The sequence below is a fragment of the Theropithecus gelada genome, chromosome 4 (assembly GCF_003255815.1).
Source record: "Theropithecus gelada isolate Dixy chromosome 4, Tgel_1.0, whole genome shotgun sequence".
Classification (NCBI taxonomy): Eukaryota; Metazoa; Chordata; class Mammalia; order Primates; family Cercopithecidae; genus Theropithecus; species Theropithecus gelada.
The window spans coordinates 133,305,664-133,330,046 of NC_037671.1; the positions used below are offsets into that span (position 1 = coordinate 133,305,664).

The 24,383-nt window shown below is 43.9% G+C and overlaps 1 protein-coding gene across 1 annotated transcript in view; it reads left to right on the forward strand.

Moving 5' to 3' along the window:
• The window catches only part of FOXO3 (forkhead box O3), a 127,319-nt gene extending 104,633 nt beyond the window's left edge, over nt 1–22,686 (forward strand). The window contains exons 2-3 of the mRNA XM_025381995.1: nt 1,563–2,997; nt 17,723–22,686. Coding sequence (XP_025237780.1) covers nt 1,563–2,963 — 1,401 coding nt within the window. The 3' untranslated portion in view covers nt 2,964–2,997; nt 17,723–22,686. The remainder of the gene's footprint in view (nt 1–1,562; nt 2,998–17,722) is intronic.
• The last annotated feature ends 1,697 nt before the right edge of the window (nt 22,687–24,383 follow it).

The following is a 24,383-nucleotide window of genomic DNA, read 5'->3' on the forward strand; positions in this document are numbered from 1 at the left end:
ATATTTTATTTTAGGATACTTTTAAATTTATAGAAAAGTTGCACAGATAGTAGAGAGTTTCCATACACCCAATATGAAGTTACCTCTGTGGTTAACATCTTATAGTATGTGACATTTGTCACAACTGATGAATCAATATGGATATATTATTATTAAATTCATACTTTCTTCAGATTTCTTTCATTTTTACCTACTGTTCTTTTTTTTGTTCCAGGATTCCATCCAGCATACCATATTACCTTTAGCCATCATATCTCCTTAGGCTCCTTAGGCTCTTCTTGGCTGTGACCATTTTGAGAAGTACTGAATAGGTATTTTGTAGATGTCCCTTAATTGAAATTTGTCTGATGTCTTTCTCATGCTTAGACTGAGGTTATGGGCTTTGGAAGGCAGACCACAGAAGGTGCCGTTCTCATCATGTCATATCAAGGGTACACATTATCAGCTCATCTTTTCCTTGTAGGTATTGACCCTGATCACCTGACTGAAATAGTGTGTGTCAGTTTCTCCACTCTAAAGTTGTTCTTTTCCCTCCTTTTCATACTGTACTCTTTCTAAGGAAGTTACTATGCTCAGCCCACACTAACTTGACAGGCAAGTATCTATATAGTATTTGAATTCTTCTGAATAGGAGACTTGCCTACTTCTCTAATCAACCTGGCAAATCCTGCTCTACACTTCTTGTGTCTGCAAGAGTTACATGCTAAGGTGTGAAATCTGGCAGGATGAGATGGAGTCATAGAAAGGTCCGGTAAAAATTCTCATCAGTTCTTAATTCATAGAAGTAGTTAAGAAAAGGTAGATGTTGTGCCTCTATACTAGTGGAGGAGGGGACCATGAGAAGATAAAGCAGCCCTCCAACCAAGTGATTAATTACACTTAGAGAGGAGGGGAAGTTTGTTGGAAAGTGCAGGGGACAGAGGAGTGTGGTAGTAAATTCCAAGTGTGAACTTCAGTATGGGCAGTATAATTACAGAAAAGCCAGTAAACCTAGGAATTTGGGGAAAACTACTATCAGTGAGCTTATCTATTCCCAGCATCTCTTGGACGTGAAATCATCTCCCTGCCCCCTAGATGTGAAAACTGCCATTTAACATGTCATTTTATTCCCAGAGAGGGTCGTGCAGATACTTGTCTTTTTGAATTAGGTTGGATTTTTTTTAACCTTTGAAATTGAGGCAGCTTTAAAAAATGAGGAGTTGGCCAGCACGGTGGTTCATGCCTATAATCCTAGCACTTTGGGAGGCCGAAGTGGGAGGATCTCTTGAGTCCAGGAGTTTGAGACCAGCCTGGGTAACATGGAAAACCCCATCTGAACAAAAAATATAAAAATTAACCAGGCGTGGTGGCATGCGCCTATAGTCCTAGTTACAGGTGCTTCAGGATCGCTTCAGCCCAGGAGGTTGAGGCTGCACCACTGCATTCCAGCATGCGCAGCAGAGTGAGACCTTGTCTCAAAAAAATAAAATAAAAAGTAAATGAGGAGTTTGGGTTACTATATCATCTGGGTGCTCTGTTTTGGACCATTCTGGTTCATACTCTATTTTCTCTTCTCCCTGCAGAACTCCATCCGGCACAACCTGTCGCTGCATAGTCGATTCATGCGGGTCCAGAATGAGGGAACTGGCAAGAGCTCTTGGTGGATCATCAACCCAGATGGGGGGAAGAGCGGAAAAGCCCCCCGGCGGCGGGCTGTCTCCATGGACAACAGCAACAAGTATACCAAGAGCCGTGGCCGCGCAGCCAAGAAGAAGGCAGCCCTACAGACAGCCCCTGAATCAGCTGACGACAGTCCCTCCCAGCTCTCCAAGTGGCCTGGCAGCCCCACGTCACGCAGCAGTGATGAGCTGGATGCGTGGACGGACTTCCGTTCACGCACCAATTCTAACGCCAGCACAGTCAGTGGCCGCCTGTCGCCCATCATGGCAAGCACAGAGTTGGATGAAGTCCAGGACGACGATGCGCCTCTCTCGCCCATGCTCTACAGCAGCTCAGCCAGCCTGTCACCTTCAGTGAACAAGCCATGCACGGTGGAACTGCCACGGCTGACTGATATGGCAGGCACCATGAATCTGAATGATGGGCTGACTGAGAACCTCATGGACGACCTGCTGGATAACATCACGCTCCCGCCATCCCAGCCATCGCCCACTGGGGGACTTATGCAGCGGAGCTCTAGCTTCCCATACACCACCAAGGGCTCGGGCCTGGGCTCCCCAACCAGCTCCTTCAACAGCACGGTGTTTGGACCTTCATCTCTGAACTCCCTACGCCAGTCTCCCATGCAGACCATCCAAGAGAACAAGCCAGCTACCTTCTCTTCCATGTCACACTATGGTAACCAGACACTCCAGGACCTGCTCACTTCGGACTCACTTAGCCACAGCGATGTCATGATGACACAGTCGGACCCCTTGATGTCTCAGGCCAGCACCGCTGTGTCTGCCCAGAATTCCCGCCGGAACGTGATGCTTCGCAATGACCCAATGATGTCCTTTGCTGCCCAGCCTAACCAGGGAAGTTTGGTCAATCAGAACTTGCTCCACCACCAGCACCAAACCCAGGGCGCTCTTGGTGGCAGCCGTGCCTTGTCCAATTCTGTCAGCAACATGGGCTTGAGTGAGTCCAGCAGCCTTGGGTCAGCCAAACACCAGCAGCAGTCTCCTGTCAGCCAGTCTATGCAAACCCTCTCGGACTCTCTCTCAGGCTCCTCCTTGTACTCAACTAGTGCAAACCTGCCCGTTATGGGCCATGAGAAGTTCCCCAGCGACTTGGACCTGGACATGTTCAATGGGAGCTTGGAATGTGACATGGAGTCCATTATCCGTAGCGAACTCATGGATGCTGATGGGTTGGATTTTAACTTTGATTCCCTCATCTCCACACAGAATGTTGTTGGTTTGAACGTGGGGAACTTCACTGGTGCTAAGCAGGCCTCATCTCAGAGCTGGGTGCCAGGCTGAAGGATCACTGAGGAAGGGGAAGTGGGCAAAGCAGGTCAGTGCCCAATGCTATGGCGTAAAAATAACAATATGGGGATCGGGGGGGATCTCTGGGGGAGCCTGTCTTCTCTTTACTTTGAACTTCATTCCACATTGAGAACCGTGGAGCAGTGGTGCACATAATATGGCTCCCAGCCAGTTCCATCTCAGGGTTTTACCTGCAAACCAAATAGGGCTGTCAGGTGCCCTTCCCCACAGTTTGCTGATAGTTCAGAAATTTACTGCTAGTGAAGAGAACACATACACATTCAGAGATCACATTCTTTTTTGCATCCAGTTGTCCTCACTGGCCTGTGACACAGGTTGCCCTACTTGATGGACGGATGAGAATAGAAGAGAAGGAGAGGGATGGTCATACTTCAGGGTCAAGGACCCCAGCCAAAGGGCTTTCCTAGAAGGACTCTCTGGTCCATCACTGCTTTTGTCAATCTTCAGTGTTACAGGTTCTTCATCTTTGGTTGCTTGTAATGATTGGCAGGTGCTTCTAATTTACCTGCAGAATATGTATTCTGGACTCTTTCATATATGAATATTTCTAACAAGCAAAATCTGTTTATCTAAGTACTAAGCATCTTTTTTAGCTAGCACTCAAGAGCTAAGCCTTTAAAAAAGTAAGAGGCCAGGCACAGTATCTCATGCCTATAATCCCAAAATTATGGGAGACTGAAGCAGGAATTGCTTGAGGCCAGGAGTCATAGAGACCAACATGGGCAACATAACAAGACTCCATGTCTACAGAAAACTTAAAAAATTAGCTGGGCATGGTGGCACACACTTGTAGCCCCTGCTTCTCAGGAGAATCCCTTGAGCCCAGGAGTTTGAGGCTGCAGTGAGCCATGATCGTGCCACTGCACTCCATCCTGGGCGGTAAGAACAAGAATCTATCTCTTGGAAAAAAGCCAAGAAATTAAGTTGAAAGCACAAGTGTTTGTGTGAGGGAGTACTTACTCGTGTTCTTTTGCTTGTTCCCCAAACTATAAATGATGTCAGCAGTTTCCAAACATAGAGTGACACAGGTTGTGAATGGCGATGGAGATATTTTTCAATTGTGGCATTTTAATGTTCTTGGAACCACAAAGATCAGGCAGTGTGATGTGGTAAGAAAAGCATTTGATTGAAATCAGGAATTGAGGTTCAGGCCCACTTCTACCACTTTCTTGCTACCACTGTGGGTGTGTCTTAGGCCTCTTGAGTCTCAAATTCCAGTTTTATAAAATGAGGATAATAGCCCCCATTACTTCACAGGGTTATTACAAGAATCAAATGCACTAAAGCATGTGAAAGTGCTTTGAAAACTGCAGTGGGGTGAAATATGTACCATGCAACTAGGTATACTGACAAATGGGCAAGCAGGTAGCCCAGAGAGGTTAAATAGTTTGCCCAAGGTTACAGAGCTAGATTCATTTCTTAAATGACTTGAACCCCCATAGTAGTTCTTCCTTATTCTGTCTAACTGGTTACAAAAAAAATGGGGGACGGGGAGTGCTCTGAACTGGAGTCAAAGTAGCAGATAATAGACAAGCTTTCCCTAAAAACTCTCCTCCTCAAGAAGTAAGATGAACACTGGGATCTTCTACAACAGGTTTGCACCACTGGCCACCCGGATGTGAACGGGTTCTGTTCTGTGCCCCAGCCCTTTTGCTTTGTTTTGTTTCAGTCTCAGCAAGCTACTTACAGCCTTCTTTAAGTGGTGTAAAAAGCAAGGGAATTCAAAGCCGTAAAAACTTGAGCCTCGTTTAACCCTCCGCGGCTGTGATGAAGGACTTACAAGGGTCTCCTGTGGTGAGCTCACTCCAGCTCATGGGTAGTTGCAGAATGGGGAATGTTAAGAGTGTTGTGATGCTAAAGCCTCTCAACTTTCTCAGGCATAAGAGACCCCTAATGGAACTCAGATATCTGATTTCAGTCATTTAATACCCCTTGAGATGGTGAAAAGACTGTAATGGAAGCTAAGTAGGGTGACAGTACTTCCATGCCGGCCAGTTCAGTACCATACCAGAACTTGGGCTGGTGGAGATTTGACTTTAGAAATGTAGATATCTGGCCTTTAGAAGACTAGTTTGTCTTCCTTTAAGGAGAAGAATATGGAAGATTTGTCTTTAGAAATGTAGATATTTGGCTTTTAAAAGAATAAATGGTTTGTCTTCCTTTAAAAATAGGCTTTTAAAGACACGAATACGTTTTAATTTGAGTGTGATTGTAAGGAGACCACTTTCTAGTTCATTGGAAAAATGTATTCAGAAGAAAAGGCATCAGTTTTTGTCTAAATTTTCAAGTGTTGGTTTCCCTGTTGATTGAACAGCAGATCTTTCTCGTATGTGTGTAATTCTAAAGGATTGTACAAAAAATTAAGGGGGATTTAAATACTTAGATTTTTTAAGGTTATCTGGTGAACTATGATTTTGATGATAATAATAAATTATTGCATTGAGGATAATGCATTTCATTATTATATCCTAATGGACCCTTAGTGTCATCTTTGCCTCAGAATATTTTGGGGGAGGTTGTTTTGAGAAGATACTTCTTCAGCTAAAAATGAAAAGTCACCAAATTTTCCTGAAAGTAGACTAGCTCAGCATGACCACAGAGCATTTAAAGAACCGTCCAAAGGGCAGTGGGGGCTGTGAGGGGATCTAGTTTCTGGTTTAGAATTTCCATTTTTGCCTTGGAATCCATTGTTCATTTCAGCAGCCAGGAGCACATGCAACCTGAAGTATATTTTTTACTTTAAAACTTAACTGTGACTATCACTTCATTGAAGACTCTCCTCAATTCACAGAATGGGGCTGAGGTCAGACTCTGATACCCCACTTTTCTCAAATTAACTGTCCCAGCTTCCCAAGAGTTGCTCTCTAATAACTTTCTTGGTTGAACTTTTTCTTAGTGTTTCTCCAGACTGACTTCCTGGCTTGCTTGCAGAAGGTCATGTGATGCTGAGTCTGAGCCTTCTTGTGTTGATGGAGCGGTCTGCTCAGTTGACAGGCAGTCTTGCTGAGGAGCTGTGGCAAGATGCTTCTCTGGAGGGCTGGGTGTTTCACACAGGTCATTCATTTTAGACCACGTGTAGAATCCTTTGACCCTTAGGTCTATCTGGAAAAGAAAAAATAGCCATACTTTTTTTGGAGGGCTGGCTGCTGGGTCGTGAAGGGCACTGTGTTCTCTCAGGTGTTCATAAAGCTTGGTGCACATGTTTACAGTTGGTGGCAGAGATGGTCATGAGCTGGTGTGGTGCTGTAAGCTCAAGTTTCCGGTCAGCCCTCTTGAGTTCGATATGTGTCCTCTCTGAGGGAAAGCAGCTTCAATCTCACCTTAATTTGATATCAAAGATGCCTGCATTCACGGACTTTCATTCATCTTCATCTTTTGACATTTGGAGACACCATTAGGGAGCAGCCCAATATTTAAAGTGCTTTATGATAAAGACTGGGAAACATCCACCAGCAAAAGCCCAGAGGGAGAGGGGAGGGGTGGTTCTCTTCTTGTCTCTGCCACATCACTCAATCTTGTAGAACATTAGGTTTCTCATTTGTCAAAAGAAGACAGCCTCATCAAGTTTTAAAGGTGCATGGTATGTATAATTTTAAACTTGAACCCTAACATTTTGTCTGTGAAATGGACCTGGTGAGGTCTATGTTATGATATGGAGTTGGAAAGAAATAGTGATGTACTAGTGTGGCATCAGCAGGCTGCAGTATTGGAAGCCGTTTAGAATTTACATGTAGGCTGCTGCCCAAAAGGAGTAAATACTTGATGCTTGTTTGACTGATGTTTGAATGCTGTGATTCTAGTATGTCTTTAAAATTTATGTTGGGGATAGGACTAATTCTAACCAAATACAGGTAATATAGACTAGCTATATCGTGTTTTTGATTGATGTAGATATTTCTGTTTTAGGGAATGTGTAACATCTGATAAATATGAATCTGTTATGAATTACATGGAGAATATATTCTTGTTATTTGTACTTGTGACTGTAGTCTGGTTATAGTATGCTAGCATGAAGAATTCTGTGTCTTCAGGGATCTTTATTCTTACCTTTTAAAAAAAGCCAAAAGTCTGAACTATCATTCAGGGAGAGAATTTGGGGATCTTTTTAGTGTCAGTGAGTGCAAGAGAAAATTGATATGGCCATAAAAAGGGGTTTTCTTTGCAGAGGCTGGTATACTCGCTATATACGCTATTTTTTCCTGGAAAGCAGTGACGTTTAGCGTGAAGGCTGCTCTTCCTGGGCTTGTTGGTTTTATAAAATGCACCTGTTTTCATCTCTGGCCAGTCTGCTCAGCATGGAGACAGAGGCTGAGTGGCTCCTCCTTCAAGCAGTTGCGTTTATAAACAGCTTTCTGGAATTTCTTCTGTCCAGAGAGCTCATGTAGAACATAAATAAACAGGGTGAAAATCACCAGAATTACTCTCACAACAAGAGTGTTCATAATGCTTAGCAGCGTCTTGTAAACGACATTTTCTATCAGTAGTCTTCCCCCAGGGGCCACCTGTGCTTCTCACAGGCTTACCTTTCTATTTGGAGATGGGAGAAGGGGGCTTTCTGGGACCTGCTTCTTTGCCGTTGCTGGAGAGATTGCCTCCTGGAGGTCCTCCTTGACCTTGGGCCCGGTGGGAGAATGTTTGCAGACTGCTTTCTCTTCCCTGACTTGGAGACACATATTTACTGGACTTGCATCCCAAGATGGAGATTCTCCACCTTGCAAGAGACACCACCTGCTTCACCCTGGTTTTGCTGATGTGTTCATTGAATTTCAAAGTATTGCTTTCCCCAGTCCTCCAAATTGTTTTGAATTTTAAAGTTTCAGAAACTAAATTGAATTTAAAATGTGTTTTGCAAATTAGTATTTAGAGGTCCTATAAGTCAATGTTTCTCAAAATGTTTCTTGGAATACTAGATCCTCAAGATAGTCATAGGTGTGAAATAGAAAATGGATTTTGTGGTCAAATAAGTTTAAGAAATACCATGTTAAAGAGAAATTGGATTATTTCCAAGAGAACTTCTCAGAGCGTTAAAGGTTAATACACATTATGAACCTTCTAGGGATGGATATGTTATGCAGTGTTTCCTAAAGTGTTTGATATCTTGAATCAAATCCTTTTTCTTCAAGAAACCATAGCACCAGTGTTCTAAGGAACCCCCTTAAGAAATCCTGTCCTAGAGTTTTGCTGAAAGGAGTCAGCACCCCCTTGGAGACTAGGGCTTCTTTGTCCTTTTCCTCCCTTTCTTGCAGAGTTTTTTGTATGACCTTGTCATATATCTCGTGTTTCTCAGCCATATCCATGCATGGGCTAGCTGCCCGGCAAAGTGGTAGACCCGTGTTGATAGAAGTGCTCAAGAAACGCCTGAAATCATTAAGCACAGTTCATCTGTTGAGTACCTGCTGGGCACAGGGGGCAGAAGTGGATAAAAAGGGTCCCTCCCTTAAAGAATGTGTGGCCTAGTGGGCAAAGTAGTGGCAGTGGTGATGACAGTTTGTCGTAGAGCCAAAGTCTGCCTTACAAGGTTGGAGCAGAGGCGCATGTGGTGTGGCGGACTGATGTGCCCGGTTTTCTGGGACAACCCTGCATTCAGGGCTTCTGTTCCATGATCACACGGTCCATCCCACAAAAACACAGACCCTAAGACTTGAGGAGTTGCATACTAACAGGTCAGAGTTCAGGCTGAATCCAGATGCTGGTTTCTTTTAAAAGCTCTGCAGAGCACTTTATGTTTGATTTCCAGAGCTGGTGAGTTCATCACGGTTGGACATGAGCCGCCCACTGCAGCACATTGTCCCTGGGGCTCTGCTCTGAGGGAGCTGTGGATTAAAAAAGCCTCCCCTGCAGCCCACTCCAAGTTAAGTGAGATCCTGTGGGATGGCAGAGGAGCTGTGGGACTTGCAGCAGACGGCTGCCTTTTTCATGGCTGTGTGTCCTGGAGTCAAGTCGCTCATCTCTCAGTTTCAGTTTGCTTATTTATAAAACGAGGTTAAAATTAAAACTGGCCTCACAGAGCTCCTAGAAGGGCTACCTCTGATATGGGCTAATGTCTTTTGGCACCTTTTTAAAAACATTATTTAATGTTTATTGTGATTTAAAACAGCTCCAGAGGTTAATAGTGGAAGCAGGAAGCAGCCAGGCCAGTCTTAAACTATGGGCAGAAAGAGCGACTGTTTTCCTCAGTGAACTAGACTCAACTGGGTTTTTCATTAAAAAGGGATCTACAATTACCTGTTGGTGTGCAAACTTTTATTTCCAGAGTCGACGTCCCTTAGAAGTTCTGCCTACCAGTTTGGGGGTACTCATTAGAGGGGCTGTTAAACGGTCTCCCCAAAGCTGGTGGTTTATCTCTTATTTGTTAACTGTGATACAACTTGGGTTTCAGAACTAATGCTACAGATGTTGTGAGGAGAGCTGTATGTGGTATCCAAAGTGCTCCATTAGCATCTTTAAAGGATCGCCTGGGAAGTCCCAGCTGTCTGGCTTCAGCTCTGCTTAGCATGGGTACTCATCGGTGTCCACAGGGGCTAGCAGCAAGCCCCGCTGAAGGAGACGCCCCACCCTGCTCTTTTCAGCTGCCTCAGAGCCTCAAGCCTGAACCTCTCCTGCTGTTGGGAGGAATCTGGCAATGCCATCTTTGTCTTCCCAATGCCAGTCATCCCAAGCCACTCAGAGAGACCAAGAGCCATTGCAGTCCCTCCTAGGGCTGTCTTGGAGCAGAAGGACTACCACATAATAGCATGGTTTTGGCAGTAGTCTGGCCTTGGGTCTCCCCAAAGCTGGTGGTTTTTCTCTTATTTGTTAACTGTGATACAACTTGGGGTTCAGAAAAGACAGTCACTGCACCCTTAACATCTCTTCCAATTCTAAATTGAGTGAAAACCCAGAAAAAAAAATAGGCTGTTCTTCTCTAGGCGCTTCTAAATAAGCAGCAGCCAGGCCTGGGACTAAAATATACTACCCTGTAGAGCCACTGGACACTGGGATGCAGGTCTTTTGTGTCTTTCCTGCTCAATAATAGATGTGCACCTTAGTTTTTAATTTTAGGTCGACTTTGTTTTTAATAGCCTATTTTTTGCTAAAATCCATGGCATTCATTTATTAAAGAACAGGATCACTTAGTCACGAAGTCTCAGAGGGTAATTCCAGTGTTTCTGAAGGCTGAAACTGTAATTGACAGTCTTGGTTTGATTGAAGGTTTGGATGTCAGTATGTCTCCTCTCTCTCCCTCCCTCTCCTTCTCCCTGTCTCTTCCTTTCTCATCCTCTTTCTTCTTTCTCTCCGTCTCCATTCCCTCTTCTTTTCCTGCTTTGTCTCTGATGAAAGAAGTCTGAGCCATAAGGTTGTGGGGGTTTTTTGTTTTATTATTTTTTTAAATGTGTTTATGTTTGTGTGGAGTATTTGACTTGATTCCTTAGGGGAAATCAGTGACTAAGAAGAGAAGACCAGAGGTAGGAGTCCAACAGTTCTGAGGTCGAAATTTTCAGTTAATTTCCACTAGGCCTTCATTTCTGTATTCGCCACTGTAATTACTTGGAGCTTTCATTGGTCATTTGTATGTTCAAAAAAGATCAGACAGCAAGACCGCCCAACCTAGTTATAAGTAATCAGAAAGTGATACTTTGATAGACCTGTTAGAAGGTGGCCCTAATGTTTGTTTACCTGAAAATGCTGCCTGCCCACCGAGTAACACAAACCAAAGCACTGCCTGCGCTGCCTGTCACGTTCTACTCAGACTGTCCTGCTGGCTGGGGTGGGGTGCCCCATGGGAGGCAGCCCCGGCCGGTGCTTACACCGTGGTGCAAGTGCAGGCCAAGCTGTAAGAAGAGGGGCACCGGGGCCACACATGCAGATTCCCTTCACTACTGGAATATGTATGCCTGGCCAGACTGCTGGCCTCAGGGCGCTCCTTTGTCTCTCTCAGTCCTGGAGCCACGTGGAGTCCCTCTCAGTTCCTCTGTTGCACTGGTGTGATGGTTGTTACATGACTACCATCTGTGTCACCTGTCTGTCCTGGTCATACCTTACAGGTGGTTTGGACTATTTGTAGAACTTAACTAGCTGATTCTGTGTTTTCAGTTTCAGAATCACTTGGAAAAATTACATTGTCTCTCAAAATCCTGTGTATCTAAAGCAGGAAAAGAGGACTTTAGAGACCCTCCCTTCACTGCCTGGTAGCTAAACCCTGAGATGGGCTGGCAATTACACCTGCACTTCCACCCACCCTCCAGGGATCTAGGGCATCCCAGCCTGCACACTCCTGTCATTCATCCCTGCCCCGCCCCCCACATACACACACCCCAGTAAATGCAGTGAAGAGTCATACAGGATAGGGTCACACCCAGCGAACATAAACATCGTGATATGCAGGTCATGGTTGATGACTCTGAACATTTCCTCCTGTACTACAGTTCCCTGTTATTTTTAAACGGTGAATCACTTTATTGACAGCAACTTGAGACTTAGAGTAGCAAGTCTCTTAATTTGGGGGCTGGTGATAAGGATATATATAGTGGGATATACAGAAAGGATGGGAGAAGATAAACTTTTTATTAAATACTTGAGGATGAGTTGAATGTTAAAATTGTGCCTTGTATTGATTTCATCTGTAAGAAATAGGAGTTTTAGAAATTTAATTATTGGAAACCATCCTTTTCACAAAAAGTGCCACAAATCCTAGGTCATATCCCACCAGGCAGTAGGTTCTGCCTGGACTCAAACTAACTCTCGGCAAATATGAGTAGGTCATGGAAGCAGTTGCAATGAAAGGATGCTGAGTGTTGGAGTTGTCAAAGAGGAAGAGGGTTCTTCCAGGAGGATGGTTCTGTCATTGATTCAGCCAACATTTATTGTGCATCCATTTAGTACTTTCAACTTACCAGGTTACTTGGGACATCAAGAAAATTGTGTTTCTTCCACTGGAATATGTGCTGCACAGGGGCAGATACCAGACAGTGCTCTTAAAGTAGTAGGTGCTCCATACGTGTTTGATTTGATTTGAAGACTTTGCTCAGCTTTCAAGGAGTTCAACATGTTGGGAGCCCCTGAAAAAGTTGCCATTTCAGGCACATTATGATTAGGTACTAGGTGAGTGGCATAAGAATTGAGTCAAGGATAGCATAGGGAAGGTGGGGCTGGAGGAGCCATCTGAATGTGTAGGTGATTCGCATGCGTGGTAAGAAGAGCCGTCCAGGTAAAGTGTCTTTGAACCTGACCCATCAGACAAGCGGAAGGTTTGTTCCCAGAAGCAGTAGTGGGCCTTAAAGCATGGATGAGGACAGTGGAACTTGATCCCACAGGCCTTTACCAGCTAAGTGTTTTGGATATTATAATAAAGTTAAATAACCATAAATTCAGAGAGGATCGAGACACCCTTTAAAGGCTTTTTGCCTAAAAACTGGGCCTTTAAAAAGAACATAATCTAAAACTTTACATACTATTATATGTGGTTTGCCAATCTAAGAATCTTAAGAAAATACTAAATCTCTGCAACATTGCTGTTGACGGTAAACCAATACCTATCCTATTTCTGCCATATTAGTATTCATAGTTGACTCTGGATACGTGAAGAATATTAGTTAACATAATCCCCTCCTCAACATAAAGTCAGAGATAGGGCATTCTTAAACTTACTTTAGCCATCAATAATCGCTAAATTTAAGCAACAGAAAAGCTGGTGCCTCCCAGCAGGTGACCCCCAGCTCTTTGTCCCTCAGCTGTGAAGTATGAGGATGACTACCGCTCTCCCTGTGTGTCTCCCTTGGGTTTTATCAGCACAGCACAAAGGCTGGCTGGAAGGGCAGTCTACTCCAGGTCTAGGCTCTGAGGTGTCCTGGAGGCGAAGAAGGCTCTGGAGGGCCCTGTCACCAGCCTTCCCAGACTGGTTCACCTGCTGCCTTGACCAAGCCCAGGAGTTACGGGGAGGCAGTACAAGGCAGCCTTTATACAAGTCAAGCTTGTGTTTTACACAAATGAAGGGGTTTTGTTAATAATGTGTATAGTTGTGTACCTTTCTAGTATCATCCTGTCTTCTTTGCCATGGAAAGCTCATTCTAAGCTTCCCTGTAACATCCTCACTTTCTCCACAGGTGCTTTACTTGCCTGTTAGAAATTACCAGAGTCAATGAGAGGTAGGTTTCCTGGAAATTTGACTTTCCTTTAGGGAGGCTCCTCAGCGGAATACAAACCTGGCCGCCATCCTGGCTTAAACTTCTATACCTGTTGTTTCCCTCATAAACTGTTCAGTGCCTGAAATGGCAACTTGACAGCCTTTGTCAAAAGGGATTTTAACAGAGCTACACCTCCTAAATTTTCCTGCCTGGCAGGCATGGAGGATGTCTCTGTTTGGTGTGCATTGCAGGCAGAGGACTGGATTCTCATCAACCAGGCCCCTGCCGTCAGCGACCATCAGGCTGGTTCCCATGAGCCTCTCTAACTCTTTCATCACCCATTTCAATCTAGAAGATATTGAAAAATGACCAAATTAAGCCAAAGCGTGGTATGCATTCGTGTGTTTTCCTGAGCTGCATAAGTTTTGCCTGGAAGATGAACTCCAAGGGACTTGTGCCATTTTGGTGCTCCAAAATTAGATGTGGCTGCCTAACCCAAGACCTGCAAAAGCATTGTTTTCCTGGGGTGACACCAGCTACCCAAGTCTTAGTGGATGCTGGCAGATGACTGTGGCTCAGTGGATTGAGTGTCCCTGAAGTTCCTCTGGGAATGAAGCAGAGATGGCATCAGGCAGACATTTCTTTGAGTGTTTGAATAGAAATATTCAAACTCTGAAACCCACCCCTGTCGTCGGGAGTCCATGTGAGACTTCCTTGTCAGATTGCGTGAATATCAATTCCTTTTCTATCCTAAGTGTTCCATATTTAGTCCCCGGCTTGCTCCAGGGGTTGAAAGTTTGGCTAAAATTATCTTTCTTTTTAAAGAACGAGGAAAGTGGTGTTTCACTTTATTTTTACTTGTGGGGCAAACTTACCTCAAATCATCTAGTTCTGTCTAGCTAGGAAAACAGTTGATAACCTTCATGGATTTGTGGATGTGAAGGTTCCAACTTATGATCTCTTTTTTCTTCCATGTCCTATTTAGTATTGGGTTCCTGTTCTGTTCTTCTCTGCCAAGAAGATAAAAACACTACTGAAAAAATTTTCACAGTGGATTAAGTTGTGGGAGGACAACAGTAGGAACATGTATGTTGTTATGCTGTGTGTAGTTTTTGGAGGCATTTTCCTTTCTTAGAGTATCATGTGATTTATGGTGATAATTAGGCAGAAACTTGTCTTCCCTACAGATGCCAAGATTATAGAGGGACTTGCTCTCACCAGAGACCAGATGACAGCATCCAGAGATATTTTTAGAATGGACCTCATCATTTATTTGGTCTCCGCATTTCATTTTCTTTGTATCAACAATTGATTTCAAACTTGTTTATTGGGCAGGGAGGGGAGGGAGGACATCTTCCCCTATTAATGAAAGCCACTGATGGGACATTTTTGTATTTATTGTTAATTGGCATATTGCCCAGTGGTTGCAAAGTGAACTATAATTCCATCAGCTGTATGCTTTATGTTCTTTTCAAAAGTTTTACTTAATCTGATGTGTTTTCTTACAGCATTTTAAAATTTTATTTATTTATTTTGAGACCAGGTTATGAGACTAATTTTTGTATTTTTGGTAGGGGCGGGGTTTTGCCGTGTTGCCCAGGGTGGTCTCCAACTGCTGGGCTCAGGGAACTCACTTCAGCCTCCCAAAGTGCTGGGACTTACAGGCGTTAGCCACCGTGCCCGGCCCCTTCATCCGATGTGTTTTTAAACTAGAAGAGCATCAACACATACACATAAATCTCACAGTTAACTAAATAACCTTATAACTAAAATGTCATACTTTCAACAATTTAAGAATGACATGAGCTTTCTTAAAACCCATGAAACTTGCACCCAAGCTAAGTATCATTGACTTTCCCAGCTCAGTAGCTAGGTTTCATCACTTAAAATACGCTCCCTCCACTCTTCTGTCCTTGACTGAATCAGATAAGCATGTACAAACATTGAGCCACAGAAGAGCCATTAAAAATCTAAGACAGATGAGCTGCTGCTTTCCTTTTGATTATTTTTATTACCCCAGTTTTCATTGTGAATGGTGATTCTGGTGTTCCTCTGAGAAGGATAATTGTATTTCTGTTCAACATTTATCTTCTATATTTTCAGTGTTTTACAATCTGTTTTCCTTCCGTCACAGAGGAAACCAGTGGCCTTTCTGTTCTCTGGAGTGGGAGTTTCTGTATTAAATTTGCCCTCTGCAAGAGTTGCCTCGATACCTGGGCCAAATCCTCTACCAATTCAGCCTGTAAGCACCAAGGCGATTTCCTGAACAGGCCTCCCTGGGAGGGCATTGCCTGGGAGACCTCAGAGGAAGCTGTAGAACATAGGTTCACAGGTGACCCCAACCCCATTCTGCAGAAAGGAAAAGTGGTGGTTCGCACATTTCCTTTTTAATAATGGAGTTCTCTGAAGATTTGGGGCCTTTTGATGAAGGAATGGATATTAAGCCTGGGGACTGTGGTTGGTTGGTGCTTTAGACTGTCCCACATGGGCCTCCTACCCCTGGCTTTGGGGTGATGACCTATTCTGCTCAAAACTGTGCTCTGTTAGGGGCTCATGGGTGTCCTCTGTCCTCTTCCTTCCTGTGTTGGCCCCGCCCACATTGAAGCAAGCCACACCCCCTGTGTCTGTACTTGGGGAATGAAGTGTGTCACCTTCCCATTATGCACTGGCTTCTGTGGCTGCATAATTAATACCCAAGGGAACTGGAGAGGGGTCTGAATTAGATAGTACTTTACAGCTTCTCCCTCGGCGCTTACAGTAAGTCAGGATAGGGACTTGGGGATGGGAGTCCCCGATGACTGATCGCATAGTGATGTTGGATGGTGGTTTATTAATTGTTCCTGTGCAGGAAAAACCTCTGGAAGAGTCCAGAGGACTGTGTCTGTGAAACACAATCTAATCATTCATACTTTGCGGGACGAGGTAAAGGAGTTAGAATAGCACTGACTTCAGCAAGCTACGGTCTTCACAGATGATGAGATCTAGTATTTACTTTAGCTTTTACTCCCTCTAGAACCAACAAGCCATTATTTTATAGTCCAAGATAATATTATCTAGTAGCTTTACAAAGCAAAGAATGCCCCCAAAACACCATCAGCCAGGGAAACTAAATCCTAGGAATAGGCAGGAAGAAGCAAGGGGCTTCTTTTTCTGCTTTATTGTCCCTGCCTCCAGTAAAACAACCTTAATTCTTCAATTTGGAGCTTTAACAAGGATAAGTAAATATCATAAATACTAAGTCCTGCTGTGTTTGCAAATACTGAGAGTGAAAGGTAAGATTGCCAGCAAGTGCAGAGTCACAGAAGAGATTGAAGCTACAGTACACGCATGAGAATTCCTGATGACCCTGCCGTACAGCCTGTAAAGGTGGGAGAAGCAGATGTGTATAATGTGATTTTGTGTGTGAGTTTATTGATGCTTTTTTCATTACTTATTTACCTTGTCTAGTGAGAAAAGCACGAGTTCATGTTGTTTCACTACCACTTTTCTATCCATTTCTTGGCCTAGAGCCATTTCTTTACTACCATAACTGCCAACACTGTCTCTGTAAACAAAGAATCTTACGTCTGGAGGTCTGTCATGTCACGTCCTTTTGCTATTAAGACATGTTTATGAATATACTTTTTTTTTTCATCCTTTAACTTTTCTGGGCCCAGTGGTCACATGACATCTGATAAGACTTGTATAAATTCAGATGCTCTAAGAGCACCTTTTTTGTGCCTTTCCATTGAAGACAAAATAATAATTGGAGGCAGAATAATAATAATGTTGTTGATTATTAATGGGATGTCTTGTGGGGGATTTGTTGGCCATATATGTGTTATATAATTTTTTTCTGTGCAAATTGTAATACAAAAATCAAATTCCTAAACCCAGTGCATTGGCATGCCTGTAGTCCCACCTACTCAGGAGGCTGAGACGGGAGGCTCTCTTGAGCCCAGGAGTTCAAGTCCAACCTGGGCAACGCAGCAAGACCCCATTTCTTAAATTCTTAAGATGGCCCACTTAGTAATTACTTACTCTTTTTATGGTGGGGAGTAGGGGAGTCAAGATTACCCACACACAGCAGTGCAGGCTTATTAAGACCTTTATAGAAAGTGGCCATTTCATCTCCCCTGGTGTTGGGGTATTCATGGAAAGGGGTGGTAAGCAATTCAGTTAGTCCACATAGCCAATAGGGAAGAACCAGAAAAGTATAACTCATCTACTTAGGGTGACTGGCTCTCCTTATTTTAGCATGGAAAGTCCTATGTCCTAGGAAATCCCTCAGTCCAGAAGTCTAGAACAGAATCTTATCTGCACCTTGAATGTCTAAAAAGAACCCCCAAAACACCCTTAATATGGCTTTCTTTGTTAATCTCCCAAAGTGAATGATCCCATTCCCTTTGGGCTTTTCAACTTCAGAGCATTTTGTAATAAGAACAACATAAGAAATAAGGTAAGTAGTCTTTGTGCTTTGTCCTTAGAATTTCAGACCTTTGAAACTGGTGTGGCAGAGCAGCTTTGCTGTGCCAGCCCTGGGCTCTGAGGTGGGTGAGGGAGATGGGAGGCCTTGACAGGTGGCCCTCAGGTGTCCACTGTTGCTGTTGCAATGCCCTTAATCTCTGGTTTTCTTTTCTCCTCCTTTAGACCCTCAAACTGACACAAGACCTACAGAGAAAACCCTTTGCCAAATCTGCTCTCAGCAAGTGGACAGTGATACCGTTTACAGCTTAACACCTTTGTGAATCCCACGCCATTTTCCTAACCCAGCAGAGACTGTTAATGGCCCCTTACCCTGGGTGAAGCACTTACCCTTGGAACAGAACTCTAAAAAGTATGCAAAATCTTCCTTGTACGGGGTGGTGAGCCGCCTGCCAGTGGAGGACAGCACCCCTCAGCACCACCCACCCTCGTTCAGAGCACACCGTGAGCCCCCGTCGGCCATTCTGTGGTGTTTTAATATTGCGATGGTTTATGGGATGTTTTAAGTGTTGTTCTTGTGTTTGTTTTCCTTTGACTTTCTGAGTTTTTCACATGCATTAACTTGCGATATTTTTCTGTTAAAATGTTAACCGTCCATCCCCTAGCAAATTTAAAAACAGAAGGAAAATGTTGTACCAGTTACCATTCCGGGTTCGAGCATCACAAGCTTTTGAGCCCATGGAACTCCATAAACTAACAAATTACATAAACTAAAGGGGGATTTTCCTTCTTCTTTCGTTTGGTAGAAAATTATCCTTTTCTAAAAACTGAACAATGGCACAATTGTTTGCTATGCGCACCCGTCCAGGACTGAACCATGCATAGGCAAAACGAGTGGAGCACAGCGTCCGGCCCAGTGTGTTTCCAGTTCTGAGTCAGGGTGATCTGTGGACGGGACCCCAGCATCAGGTCTACAGGTGCCAGACCAGTAGGGCCTGTGATCTCCTGTCAGTGTCTTCAGCTAATGTGAACAGTGTTGGTCTGCTGGTTAGAAACTAGGATATTGATATTTTCAGGAAAGAAATCAGCTCAGCTCTCCACTCATTGCCAAATGCCACTAAAGGGTTTAGTTTTAAGGAGAAAGAAAAGGAAAAAAAAAAAAGTAGTCCTGTTTTGTTTTGCAGAACAAATGAACTTACAGGTGAGCATTAAGCTTGCAGTGAGAAATGTGTGAAGAGTAAAAACCCAAGTCAATGCTGAGGCAGTTCTAACTTCACTGTTTTCCTAATACACATCCTTGATTATTTTCAGCCTTGCTGTGTATAATCTGATCTGCTAGAAGTGTATGAGTGAGAGGCAATAGCATACAAACTGATTTTTTAAATATAAGCTTAGGTTGTAATTGTACAAGTGACACAATGGAAGTACAAAATAGGGCAGTTTTAACTTTTTTTTCTGCTTCTATGGATTTCATTTTGTTGTGTTTTCAAAAAGTTATGGTGCTGTATAGGTGCTTTCTGTTTAACCTGGAAAGTGTGATTATATTCGTTACCTTCTTTGGTAGACGGAATAGTTGGGACCACCTTTGGTACATATGAAATTGGTGTAATGATGCTCTGATTAGCACAGCATATGCATACTTCTCCAAAGTGATATATGAAGACTCTTTTCTTTGCATAAGAAGCATTAGGCATATAAATGTATAAATATATTTTATCATGTACAGTACAAAAATGGAACCTTATGCATGGGCCTTAGGAATACAGGCTAGTATTTCAGCACAGACTTCCCTGCTTGAGTTCTTGCTGATGCTTGCACCGTGACAGTGGGCACCAACACAGACGTGCCACCCAACCCCCTGCACACACCACCGGCCACCAGGGGCCCCCTTGTGCGCCTTGGCTTTATAACTCCTCTGGGGGTAATATTGGTGGTGATCACAGCTCCTAGCATAATGAGAGTTCCATTTGGTATTGTCACACGTCTCCTGCCTCGCTTGGGTTGCCATGTTTGAGCGATGGCCCTGTTGATTTCACCCTGCCTTTTACTGAATCTGTAAATTGTTGTGCAATTGTGGTTATAGTAGACCTGTAGCACATTGCCTTTTCTAAACTGCTACACGTTTATAATCTTCATTTTTAAAGTATGTATAATTTTTTAAAGTATGTATTCTATTCATATGTTCTGCTTGTCAGTGAGCCAGACTTGCTTACTATATTCCTTTATAATAATGCTAGCCACTTCCTGGACTCTTTAGTAGTGTGCTGTATGCAGGAACTTTCCAGTAGCAGTGAGGGAGGGTTGCCTCCCCACGCTTCCTAAGGGATGCTGCCCTGGGTGGGGATGCATTGCAGAGGCAGTAGTAGCATGGGGGCTGCAGTAGGGAGTGAGATGGAAAAGGGTGGGGGGATAGGAGAATTCCAGAGTACTTCCAGCATGAGGGTCCTGAGAACTTCTGTCCTGAGTTCAGAGAAACATGCAAAGTAACTAACAAAATAGCTGCTTGCCTTTGCAGTTTTACAGACCCTGGGAGCCACTTTGGGAGTGAGAAAGGCAACCCTCCAATGTGTTTCAACTTTAAAATGTTGAATTCTTTTCAGACATGTGGTATCGCGTTTATTCTCCTTTTCTAGTGTTTGTTGGATTTCAGGCAGAATGTCTTACAGAATGTCCTAGAACCAGATTATCATTTAATCTGAAACAGCTGAGGAAGGGACAGAGGAGGTACAAGGGCAAGGCAGCACAAAACAGATCAGGAAAATGAAGAGGGAATGCTTTGGTTTTTTGTTTTGTTTTTTTTCTTCTTCAAGTAACTGAAACAGCATCTACATGTAGAGTGTTGTGGAGAGCTGAGACCCGGGCACAGTCAAGTGCAGCATAAGTACCGTGAGACCTGCCAGCCCCTGGAGAGGGTCAGCCGAGGACCTGGTAGTGAAGCCTGTCTAGGGTCCCGGCACCCTCACCCTCAGCCACCTGCAGAAAGGCCAGGCCCCCAGAGACTAGCCCGGTTCTAAAGTGGTCAGGCTGGGCAGGGGTGCTGCCTGAGCCCTCTGCCCCTTATATTGAGACCCTGCTTTCAGGACAGGCCACCTGTTGGCCACCATGTCACATCCTGAGTGAGTGTCACAGGTCCCTAACAAGAATTTTCTGATCTGGAACATATCAGCAGAACGCTTAGCCTCAAGGGGCTGGCAGCTGTGATGTTTGATTTATGATGAGAACTATCGGAGGCCACCCTCAGCCTCTAAATAAGCTGCTCTAGGGAGCCGCCTACTTTGTGATGAGAAATTAGAAGAGTACCTAGTGTTGAAAACATGACATGCGCTCTTGGGATCTGCTGTTCTCTTCAGGGCTCCAGAACCTGATACCTGCTACCAAAGCTAGGAAAGAGCTTTATCACAAGCCTTCACTGTCCTGGCATGAGAACTGGCTGCCAGGCTCAGTGTACCCCAGTAACTGTGAATGAATCTGAGCTTGGTTTCCTTGATTGCATCCTCTGTGATAGAATGATTGCTGAAACACATTTTAAACATTCAGAAGTGTGTCACTCCTGTTAATGGGAGGATCATTCACACGTGTGTAGTACCAGGCAGACTTTGTGTTTGGTGTTGATTTTTAGCATTGTGTGTGTTGCTTCCCCACCCTGAGGAGAGGACACCATGGCTTACTACTCAGGACAAGTATGCCCTGCTCAGGGTGTGATTTCAGGTGACTTCCAAACTTGTACACAGTTTAAAGATGGTGGAGACAGATTTTGCCTCTGCCTAGTGAACCCCACTTAAAGAATAAGGAGCATTTGAATCTCTTGGAAAAGACCATGAAGAATAAAGCAGTCAAAAAGAAGTCCTCCATGTTGGTGCAAAGGGCTTGCGAGGGGAAATAAAAATGTTATCCAGCCTGACCAACATGGGAGAAACCCTATCTCTATTAAAAATACAAAACTAGCCTGGCATAGTGGCGCATGCCTGTAATCCCAGCTACTCTAGAGGCTGAGGCAGGAGAATCGCTTGAACCCAGGAGGCGGAGGTTGCAGTGAGCCAAGATCACACCACTGCACTCCAACCTGGGGAACAAGAGTGAAACTCCACGTCAAAAAAAAAAAAAAAAAAAAAAATGTTACTCATCCTCTCTCAAAGCAAAAAGGAAACCCTGAAAGCTCTGAACTCTAGTTTTATTTTTCTTGCTGTATTTGGGTGAACATTGTATGATTAGGCATAATGTTTTTTTAAAAAAAAAAACTTTTTTTTTGGTAGAAATGCAATCACCAGTAAAGAGGTGCGAAAAAGCCAGCCCCTCTTGGAGACTGGAGAGGCAGAGTACTACTATGGGAGGTGAAGTTCTGATGGAATCATGCCTGTCAAATGAGATCTTAAAGCAGATGCCCAAATAAAAGAGTATATTATATTTTATCTAAATCTTAAGTGGGTAACATTTTATGCAATTGAAATGAATGGAATATTTTCCTCTTGTTTAGTTGTATCTGTTTATATTTTTCTTTGATGAATGATTGGTCATGAGGCCTCTTGCCACACTCCAGAAATACGTGTGCGGCTGCTTTTAAGAATTATGTGTCTGGTCACTTATTTCTCTAAAATTATCTCATTGCCTGGCAATCAGTCTTCTCTTGTATACTTGTCCTAGCACATTATGTACATGGGAAATGTAAACAAATGTGAAGGAGGACCAGAAAAATTAGTTAATATTTTTAAAAATGTATTGTGCATTTTGGCTTCACATGTTTAACTTTTTTTAAGAAAAAAGTTGCATGAATGGAAAAAAAATCTGTATACAGTATCTGTAAAAACTGTCTTACCTGTTTCAATTCCTTGCTCATACCCCATGTAATCTAGAACTAAATATGGTGCGTGGCCATATTTAAACACCTGAGAGTCAAGCAGTTCAGACTTTGATTTGAAGCACCTCATCCTTCTTTCAACGCGAACACTATCATATGGCATTCTTACTGAGGATTTTGTCTAACCATATGTTGCCATGAATTAACTCTGCCGCCTTTCTGAAGGATCAAAACCAGTTTGATTTGGGAATCTTCCCCTTTCCAAATGAAATAGAGATGCAGTACTTACTTTCCTTGGTGTTTGTAGATATTGCCTTGTGTATTCCACTTAAAACCGTAATCTAGTTTGTAAAAGAGATGGTGACGCATGTAAATAAAGCATCAGTGACACTCTGTCTTACTCCAAGAAGTCTCTTTGTTCTCCCTCCCCCTTTCTTGAACCCTAGGAATAAAATGGCAGTTTATCTCCAGGTCTCCCTGTGGAATTCCCCCACAGGCTGGGAGAGGCACAGAGCTGAGAGACTATCGCGAAATCTTTAAATGAACCTAGTACACTTTTTCTCGGGCCCACTTCTGACCTCCACAGACAACTTAATAAAGGCAGATGTATGGCGTAGTTCGTGGTGGCTGATAGCCACTTTTGGCGTGCTCTGGGTCGTATTGCCCAGGAAGCTTGGAATAAGTAGGGAGTTGGGACTTAGAGACGGCCCTCACTGAGCATCTGAGGTTTTAACTTGTCAGTTGCTTGACCTGGATGAGGTCCTCCTCACATGAGTCCAACACAGGAACGTTGGTCGGCCACAGTGCCCTCCTGCCCGGCCTGCATACTGAAAGTGAGACACGACACTTCAGGTTTCTGGTGGCAACAGTAAACATTTCCTCTGTGTGTACCTTTAGGGCCTCTTGAGTTAAGTGAGAGGGAACTCCACCTATTGTAAAACTATTCTTAGTAGTCTGGATTGTGTGTTTCATTTTAATAGCCATATAAAAGTTATTCAGATGATAGAGAATAAGCAGGGTCTACTTTAAGGTCCCACATAATAGGTTCTTACTTCAGATCAAGGAGGTGAAAGATTTTAAAGTTGGGAATTGGGATAAATTCTGTATTGGTGGAGACTCATGCTTCCATAAATTTTTCCTCACCATTGTTTTACTTACTTACAAAGGTAAAACTTCACCATCTCCTAATGCCAAAGCCTACTAGGGATGGGTAGTTCACTAGAGATTACTTTCCAGTTTTTATTCTGTCTTCCAGAGGATTAAAGATGGAACTCTAATACCAGTTATGACAAGATTCTTAGTAGAGAGTTCTCCAAAACCAGGTAAAAATGCAACCAAAAACCAGTAAGTCAATTTAACGACCAACAGTTACGAAGCCCATCTCCAGTGTGGCAGTGGGCTAGCCTTTGTGATGGGCACCAGGAGAACGAGAATCTGCGCCTGCCCTGCAAGAGTGTGTGGTCTAGGAGGGATCTGTCTGCTCCACCTGGAGGGATAAAGGGCCAGCTGCTTACTCTCCTGCTTCGGCTTCCTGGTTAAAAGAGGAAGAGTTTGGACTAGTTAATCTCAGACACGTTCAGGATTTGATTTTGCAGTTTATTCAATAATGAGGGCAAAGCTTTAGGCCAGCAGACATTACTTTGATGTGTATCAGCCAAGTCACTCACACAACAGCTAGGATACAGGGGTCCCAGGCAGAGAATTCATAGCCACCATCTGCCAGACACAGGCACACACACACATACATACAGTCATCCCCCGACACACCCACAGTAACCCACATCCCCAACCCTGAGACATGGGAAGTAGAGGGACAGCTGTGGGTTGGTGGTGGGGTGCAGTCTGCGGTGCCCTGAGCTCCTTGCAGCCCTGTGGTGGGAGCCAGCAGGGGAGAGTATTTGAGGGGTGGAAGAGAGAGAGGAGCACTCAGAAAAGGGACCCACTCCAGCTCTGCTTTCCTCTCCATCGAAGAAAAGCAATGGTGCTGGGCCCAGAGGAGCAGACACATTTGGAGCAGGAGGAAGAGTCCTTTCCCCCGGATTTTCCTCGTTTAAAAGCTGAAAGAGGAAGACCGTCAGCAATATTTAAGAC